Source organism: Canis lupus, chromosome X (genome assembly GCF_003254725.2).
Source record: "Canis lupus dingo isolate Sandy chromosome X, ASM325472v2, whole genome shotgun sequence".
In the NCBI taxonomy this organism is placed as follows: Eukaryota; Metazoa; Chordata; class Mammalia; order Carnivora; family Canidae; genus Canis; species Canis lupus.
The window spans coordinates 4,207,968-4,216,950 of record NC_064281.1 but is presented as its reverse complement, the minus strand read 5'-3'; the positions used below and the strand labels follow the sequence as shown (position 1 = coordinate 4,216,950).

The following is an 8,983-nucleotide window of genomic DNA, read 5'->3' as shown; positions in this document are numbered from 1 at the left end:
CCACCTCGCGAGCCCGTCCAGTTGGCATGGGTCCACCACGCGGGTCCCGTCCAGTTGGCATGGGTCCACCACGCGGGTCCTGTCCAGTTGGCATGGGTCCACCTCACGAGCCCGTACAGTTGGCATATTTCCACCACGTGGGTCCCGTCCAGTTGGCATGGGTCCACCTCGCGAGCCCGTCCAGTTGGCATGGGTCCACCACGTGGGTCCCGTCCAGTTGACATATTTCCACCTTGCGGGTCCCGTCCAGTTGGCATGGATCCACCTCACGGGTCCCGTCCAGTTGGCATGGGTCCACTTCACGAGCCCATCCAATTGGCATGGGTCCACTACGCGGTCCCGTCCAGTTGCATGGGTCCACCACGTGGGTCCCGTCCGGTTGCATGGGTCCACCTCCCGAGCCCGTCCAGGTGGCATGGGTCCACCTCGCGAGCCCGTCCAGTTGGCATATTTCCAGCACGTGGGTCCCGTCCAGTTGGCATGGGTCCACCTCGCAAACCCGTCCAGTTGGCAGGGTCCACCACGTGGGTCCCATCCAGTTGGCATGGGTCCACCTCGCGAACCCTCCAGTTGGCATGGGTCCACCACGTGGGTCCCGTCCGGTTGGCATGGGTCCACCATGTGGGTCCCATCCAGTTGGCATGGGTCCACCACGCGGGTCCCGTCCAGTTGGCACGGGTCCACCTCGCGGGTCCCGTCCAGTTGGCATGGGTCCACCACATGGGTCCCGTCCGGTTGGCATGGGTCCACCACGTGGGTCCCGTCCAGTTGGCATGGGTCCATCTCGCGGGTCCCGTCCAGTTGGCATGGGTCCACCTCGCGGGTCCCGTCCAGTTGGCATGGGTCCACCACATGGGTCCCGTCCGGTTGGCATGGGTCCACCACGTGGGTCCCGTCCAGTTGGCATGGGTCCACCACGTGGGTCCCGTCCAGTTGGCATGGGTCCACCTCGCGGGTCCCGTCCAGTTGGCATGGGTCCACCTCGCGGGTCCCGTCCGGTTGGCATGGGTCCACCACGTGGGTCCCGTCCGGTTGGCATGGGTCCACCATGTGGGTCCCGTCCAGTTGGCATGGGTCCACCTCGCGGGTCCCGTCCAGTTGGCATGGGTCCACCACGTGGGTCCCGTCCGGTTGGCATGGGTCCACCACGTGGGTCCCGTCCAGTTGGCATGGGTCCACCACGTGGGTCCCGTCTGGTTGGCATGAGTACACCACGCGGGGTCCCGTCCGGTTGGCACGGGTCCACCTCGCAAGCCCATCCAGTTGGCAGGGTCCACCACGTGGGTCCCATCCAGTTGGCATGGGTCCACCTCGCGAACCCTCCAGTTGACATGGGTCCACCACGTGGGTCCCGTCCGGTTGGCATGGGTCCACCACGTGGGTCCCGTCCGGTTGGCATGGGTCCACCATGTGGGTCCCGTCCAGTTGGCATGGGTCCACCTCGCGGGTCCCGTCCAGTTGGCATGGGTCCACCACGTGGGTCCCGTCCGGTTGGCATGGGTCCACCATGTGGGTCCCGTCCAGTTGGCATGGGTCCACCACGTGGGTCCCGTCCGGTTGGCATGGGTCCACCATGTGGGTCCCGTCCAGTTGGCATGGGTCCATCTCGCGGGTCCCGTCCGGTTGGCATGGGTCCACCACGTGGGTCCCGTCCAGTTGGCATGGGTCCACCACGTGGGTCCCGTCCGGTTGGCATGAGTACACCACGCGGGGTCCCGTCCGGTTGGCACGGGTCCACCTCGCGAGCCCATCCAGTTGGCAGGGTCCACCACGTGGGTCCCATCCAGTTGGCATGGGTCTACCTCACGAGCCCGTCCAGTTGGCACGGGTCCACCACGTGGGTCCCGTCTGGTTGGCACGGGTCCACCACGCGGGTCCTGTCCGGTTGGCACGGTTCCACCACGCGGGTCCCGTCCGATTGGCACGGGTCACCACACGGGTCCCATCCGGTTGGCACGGGTCCTCCACGTTTGTCCCGTCTGGTTGGCACAGGTCTACCACGCGGGGCCCATCCAGTTGGCACGGGGCCACCACACGGAGCCCGTCCAGTAGGCATGGGGCCCCACGCGGGGCCCGTCCGATTGACCTATGTCCACCATGCAGTGTCTGTCCAGTAGCATGGTTCTACCACGCAGGGTCTGTCAGTTGGTGTTGATCCACCATGGGGGCTCATCCAGTTGGTGTGTGTCCACGTACAGGGCCTGACCAGTTAGTGTAGGTGCACCACGGAGGGCCCAGCCAGGTGGCCTGGGTGACCCTGCACAGTTATCGCAGCCGTACTCACTCTGTTACCCGTGCGGTCTTCTCTATCCCGAGACTCATTTCATAAGTGGAGCTTGTACTTCTGAGTCCCCTTCATCTGTGTCACCCATCCTCTCACCCCGCCGCCCCTCTGGCGGCCACCACGTTGTTTTCTGTGTTAGACTGTTTACTTTCTTTGTTCTGTCTTTGAAATTTCACATGTAAAGGAATCTGTCGATTCTGTGTCCTGTGACTTTGCATGACACCATGTAGGTCACTCTGTATTGTCACCAGTGGCAAGATTTCATTTGTTTTATGGCCAAAGCAGTATTGTGTTGTGTATAGCATGTCTGTATGCACGCATCTGTTGATGGACGCTTACGTTGCTTCCCTATCTTGGGTATTGAAAATAAAGCTGGGGTGAACGTGGGGGTGCAGAGGTGGTTTTGAATTAGCCTTTTGTTTTCCTCGGGCAAACGCTCAGTAGTGTCATTGCTGGCCTGTGTAGTAACTCTCTTCCTAACTCTTTGAGGACCCTCCATGCTGTTTTCCAGAGAGCCTGCACCAGTTTGCATCTCCACCAACGGTGCACGAGGGTTCCTTTCTTCCAACATCCTCAGCCCACTCGTTGTACTTGTCTTTGGGATGACAGCTCATCTCACGGGTGAGCCGATGTCTCCTTATGGTTTGGGACAGAGCCCTTTGCCCATGGGACCTGACCCTGTGTACGGTGTGACAACTGTGTGGAATTGTTGACACCCGCTGGCATCACAGACTTACTGGGTGTGGGGAAGCCCCCGTCCGGCACACACAGCTGGTGTGAGAGGTGCTCTGAGTGTGAGCGCAGCAGAACACGAGCCTGTCCAGAACCGGTGCGTTCTCACGTGGGAGCTTTGCAGCGGCACCCGTGGCCAGACGCTTCTGTGCGGACTGTCACGGGGCGATGGAAGTGTCCCTGCCAGGAGGGGTCACCCACACTGACCCTTGTGTGCAGCTGGCTCCCGGCAGCTTGAATACCCGGTGATGGTGTCACAGCTTCCGCCGCCCCAAGTGCACATTTGGGCTCATACATGCACTTGTCTGTATCAAAGAATTATCAACAATAAAATGGGCTTCGTTTCTTTCCCAGTTCTTCACTTTCCAGATCACAGCTGCAAACACAACTGCAGCACAGCATTGTCCCAATGACCTGCGACATTTCCGGTATTTGCATAGATGTCCGCGCAGATGTCCTGCATCACACACACGTATGTACCTAGTAGAGACCCGGGGCATAGCACACACCCCTAAACGTCGCCCCCTCTTTGTTTCTGCAGATACGGAACGGCTCTATTCAGTGGTGTTTCAGGAAATATGCGATCGCTACGGAAAGAAATACAGCTGGGATGTCAAGTCCCTTGTTATGGGGAAAAAGGCAACGGAGGCGGCCCAGATCGTAATAGACGTCCTGCAGCTCCCCATGTCCAAAGAGGAGCTGGTGGACGAAAGCCAGATGAAGTTGAAAGAATTATTCCCCACGGCTGCTCTGATGCCAGGTACGTGCCCCTCCGTGTGACGGGATCATATCCGCGTGCCTTTGCGGTATTGTTGTAAACCCCGGTTACCGGCCCGTGCCGGGCTTGCTTTTGTGTCTTCCTTTGTCTTGATAGCTTCTCAGGAAAACCTCGTCTTGTTTGAGGCTCACAGGTACTCCAGAGAGAGTTTGCTTAATCCTATGCTGTGATTCCATCTGGTCTTTCCAAGGGCTTCCTTCCAAGGAAGGAACCACTGAGTCCCAAGGTCCAAAAACATGCGAACTGTGCTCGTTCCGGTGTTGTACCAGTGCCACACTCACGACGGAATCGCATCAAGGTCCGATAGGTGGCTTTGCCTTTTCCTGTTCAAAATGAGACACGAGATTATTTTAGCGAATATTTAAACGTGAGCAAATTGATGATAAGCAAGCCGCTAAATCTTCCCAAACAACCTTCTTTTTATTATTTTTTCTTTTTTTTTTTTAAGTTAAGAGCATAATTCATTTTCAACACGTGTGTTTACATGCCCTTCACCCCTTTCTTCACTTGTTTTCCTTTGAAAGCAAAGATGACTTCTGTCCCTTGGGGCTTGTTAAGTGAAGATCGATCAGAACTCAGTTGTCTGCTGTTTCTTGCTAAAAGTCAGAAGGTCGAGAATGTTCTAGATTACAGGGCTGAAAGATGCCAAAAAATGGAGTGCTATTTTAAGAGTCTTCCAGGGAGAAAGGTGAATACTCTGTCTTTGGAATTAATGGTGCAAGGACAGGGGAAAAACAAATGTGAAGTTACGGCCATAATTTTGTATTTACAATTGTATTCCTGTGACTCATAGTTTTGAAACATGTGTGTTTAAAAAATATTTACGCATGCATCCAAAAGTGCAGATTGAATATTCCCTGGGAATAGAGAATTTCCTGTAAACGACCTGCTAGTACCACTGCCTGTGTCACATAGAAACCACATACGTGCGCTGTGCTTGGATGACACACAAATCTGAATGTCGGGCGTGGGCACGAGCTCCGTGTCCGCTGCCATCCTGGACCCTTTGCACACGGAGCTATCGCGACAGCCTTTAATGATGGAAACACGTCCATACAGCTCAGTTTTCAAATCATGGTAGAAACCAGACCTGGTAAAACTAACCGTCTCATCCATCTCTAGGTGTCTAGTTTGGTGGTGTTGCGTAGCGTCACGCTGTCGGGTCACGGCCCCCAGCACCCGTCTCTAGGACTTCTTCATCTTAGAAAACAGACACTCTGACCCATCCACCCCTCACTCCCCATTCGGCCCTCCTTCCAGCCCCTGACACCATCATTCTGCATTCTGTGTGTGTGAACTGGACTATTGTACGTACCTCGTTTTGGGGGGGGGGGCTCATACAGGATTTGTCCTTTCCGGATTGGCTGTTTGAACTTAGCATCACGTCCTCAAGGTTCATTCATGTTGTCGCATGATATAGGATTGTCTTCCGTTTTCCCCACCCCGGTACAGCTACATCACGTTGTGTGTGTCCATTCGTCTCTTGATACTCGTTGGAGTCCTTTCTCTTCCTGGCTATTATGAAGGATGCTGCTATGGACGTAGGAATACGGAGACGTTTCTGCGACCGTGCTTTCAGTTTCTGGCTCGTGTACCTGGAAGCGGGCTCATGGAGCGTATGGTGGTTCCGTTTGCTATCTCTTGAGGAGCCAGCCTACTGTGTTCTAGAGTGACTGCACCCTATTATTTTCTAACTGTCCACGAGTGTTCCCGTTTCTCCACATTTTCACCAACACTTACTTATTTTCTGTGGTTTTTGGTTGTTCTTGTTAGTAGGCATTCTCAGATGTACAAAGTAAAAACTCATTGTAGTTCAGATTTGCATTTCTCTAATGATGAATCATGGAGAACCTTAGTTTATATGCTTTTAACTATTTCTGTGTTTTCTTTGGAGAGCTGTCTTAAGTCTTTTGCCCATTTTTAAAAATAGGGTTACTTTTTTGTTGTTATTTGGTGGGAGTTCTTTATATTTCCTGGATAAACCCCTTATCAGACACTTATCAGTGTGCAAATAAATATTTTTTTCTTCCTATTTCAATAGGTTACCTTTTCATCCTCCTGCGTGCTTTGATGTGCAAGATTTTTTAAGTTTCATGCAGTCCCATTTGGCTCCCAGTTTGCTCTCGTTGTCTGAGTGTTTGCTGTTCTACCCAAGACATCAGTATAAAATCCAATTTCCTAAAGCTTTCCTCCTATGTTTTATTCCAGGAATGTTACAGCTTTAGGTCTTTGATTAATTTCGAATTAATCCTTGTATGTCAAACCTCGTCGTTTGCCTGTGGATATCCTAAGTATCCCCAATTTCGTGGGAATTTGTCGGAGAGACGGGCCTTATGCTCTCGAGTGGTCTTGGCATATTGTTGAAGATTATTCAAACCACGGGACGCCCAGGTGGCTCAGCAGTTGAGGCCTGCCTTCGGCCCATGGCGCGTTCCCGGGGTCCTGGGATCGAGTCCCACATCGGGCTCCCTGCATGGAACCTATTTCTCCCTCTTCCTGTGTCACTACCTCTCTGTGTCTCTCATGAAGAAATAAAATCTTAAAAAAAAAAAAAAAGATTATTCAAAGATTCAAAGATTATTCTTGCATATATGCAAGAGTCTATTTCTGTGCTTTCTGTTCTGTTCTGTTGGTCTTCCTGCCTGTACCGCACTGCTTTGATAACTATAGCTTTATAATGTGTTTTCAATCAAGAAGTTCAAGACCTCCAACTTTTATTATCTCTTTTCAATATTTTTATGGCAATTGAGAGTCCCTTGAGTGTCTGTTTAAACTTTAGGATGTTTTCTGTGTTTAATATGCTTGGGATCTTGGTAGGGATCACTTTGAATGTGCATATTGTTTTGGGTAGTATGGACATTTTAATACCAGATTTTCCAGTTTATGAACATGGGATGTTTTTCCATTTATTTATATCTTCTTTTTTAATGTTTTCAGCAATGACTTGTCGCTTCAGTGTACAAGTCTTTCACCATCTTAGGAGTATATTCCTTTTTGATGTGTTATAAATGGCATAATTTTAACTTTCTTTTCAGATTGTTCATTGTATCTAGAAATGTGACTTTGCATGTTGATTTTTGTGTCCTCCAGTGTTGCTGGATTTCTTTACCAGGTCTAACAGTTTTTATGTGTTTGAAACCTGTAGGATTTTTTACTTATAAGGTCACGTCTTCTGCAAATGGGGATACTTACTTTCTGCCTTTACAGTTTGGATATGTCTTCGTTTTCCTGCTTCATTGCTCTGGCTAGGTCTTCTGGCACTATGTGTAGGACTGTTATCTTATTCCTGATCTCAGAGGAAGAGTTTTCACCTTCTGTGAAGTATGATGTTAGCTGTGGGCTTTTCACGTACGGTCTTTGTTATGTTGAGGCAGTTTTAGTCAACCTACTTTTCTTTTTCTCAGTTTCAGTGTTGGTATCATGAAAAGGTGTTGAGTTTTGTCAAATGCTCTTGCCACATCAATGGATAGAATTATATAGTTTTTGTCATTCACTTTGTTGATATGGTGTATCACAGTGATTTTTTTTTTTTTTTGTATGTTGTGAACCATCTGTGCCTTCCAGCAATAACTTCCACCTGGTGATGGCATATATTGCCTTTAATGCGTTGTCAAATCAGTTTGCTAGTATTTTTTTTAGTATTTCTGCCTCCATACCCATTATAGATATCAATATATAGTTTTCTTGTAGTGTTTTTGCCTGGTTTTTGTATGAGGGTAATGTTGGTCTCATAGAATGAGCACACATACACCTTTCTCTTCAGATTTCTGTAGGGGTTTGAGGAATATTCATTTAATCCTCTTTGTTTGGTAGGCTTCATCACAGATGGGTTTTCCTTTGTTGGGAGGTTTCTCATCCCTGAACAAATATCCTTAGTATTTTATATCTGATCAGACTTTCTGTTTGTTGATTTGATCTTGACACAAAATATATATTTCTTTTTTTTCTTTTTTAAGATTTTATTTATTTATTCATGAGAGACACACAGAGAGAGGCAGAGACCTACGCAGAGGGAGAAGCAGGCTCCCCATGGGGAGCCTGATGTGAGACTTGATCCCAGGACCCCAGAATCACAACCTGAGCCAAAGGTAGATTCTCAACCACTGAGCCACCCAGATACCTCAAGGGTATTTATTTCTAACAATATATCCCTTTCCTGGTTATCCAGTTTGTTGGCATACACTCTTTAGCATTATTCTCCTAAATCTTTTTTTTTTCCCCTTAATTTCTGTGGCATTGGTTTTAATGTCACCCTTCTTCATTTCTGATTTTAGCTATTTGAACTTCTCTTGTTTTTCTCTTAATCTAGCTAAGTATTTGTCCATCCTGTTAACATTTAACCTGGATTATCTTTCATTGTTCAACATGCTAATAAGTACCCATAATGTATTAGGTATGCAAATGTATTTTCCCTACATTATCCTCTCAAACCTTTCAAGTGCTGTTCCTTCTTGTATTTTTGTTCTGTACTCTAAGAAACACTTGATATATGTTCTACTACAATGCCCAGAAATGTGATGTTTTCTCAAGCTAGTGTGGTAGTTTGGCTGGAATACTACGAAGTCTACACCATGAACTCTACTTGGTGAAACCAATTGATGCAGTGTTCTCATTTAGCTTTGGCAGTGACCACACATCACTTATGTAAGATACTCATCATAGATGATTACAGATCACTTAATTCAGAAGTTTCTAATTTAAAAGTAAGGCAGGAGGTAGTTCCAAAGATAGCGTAGTCCTACAGAACTTAACCTAGATGACTTTTTTTTTGGACGTCTTGTGTATTGTCATCGGTGAGGCTGGTGAGAGTTAAAATAAGTATACACAAAATATCTTATTTGATTCTATGAATCTTACATAAAGTAGGGCAACGTTTCTACCCTAAAGGACAGGCTTCACAAACCCTGTCTTCCTTCCATTCCTTCCACCCACCCTTCATCTCCGTACCTGAGCCAAACCTGAAATCCCCTGCGAAGGTGATCTCCTGGATACTGGGTGGAGGGACAGTGTTCAGAAAAACTGGCCGCCGTCCTCTTTCTAGATGTGGGTGTTGATTCTCTTCACCTCGTGCTTTGTTCCCATTATGAAGCTGAGGATGATCGCATAACCCGTGGCAACTTTTATCTCTTCTCTTTCTGAAGGTACTTTCTGGTAGGAATTTTTGGTTGTGGAAGTCACCTTGAGCTTAT

The 8,983-nt window shown here is 49.0% G+C and overlaps 1 protein-coding gene across 2 annotated transcripts in view; it reads left to right on the top strand.

The window, feature by feature from the left end:
* The window catches only part of LOC112652425 (pseudouridine 5'-phosphatase), a 133,599-nt gene that overhangs the window by 33,418 nt on the left and 91,198 nt on the right, over positions 1-8,983 (top strand). For both annotated transcript variants that reach the window (XM_049107854.1, XM_025435971.3), the window contains exon 2: positions 3,558-3,776. In XM_049107854.1, coding sequence (XP_048963811.1) covers positions 3,558-3,776 — 219 coding nt within the window. The remainder of the gene's footprint in view (positions 1-3,557; positions 3,777-8,983) is intronic.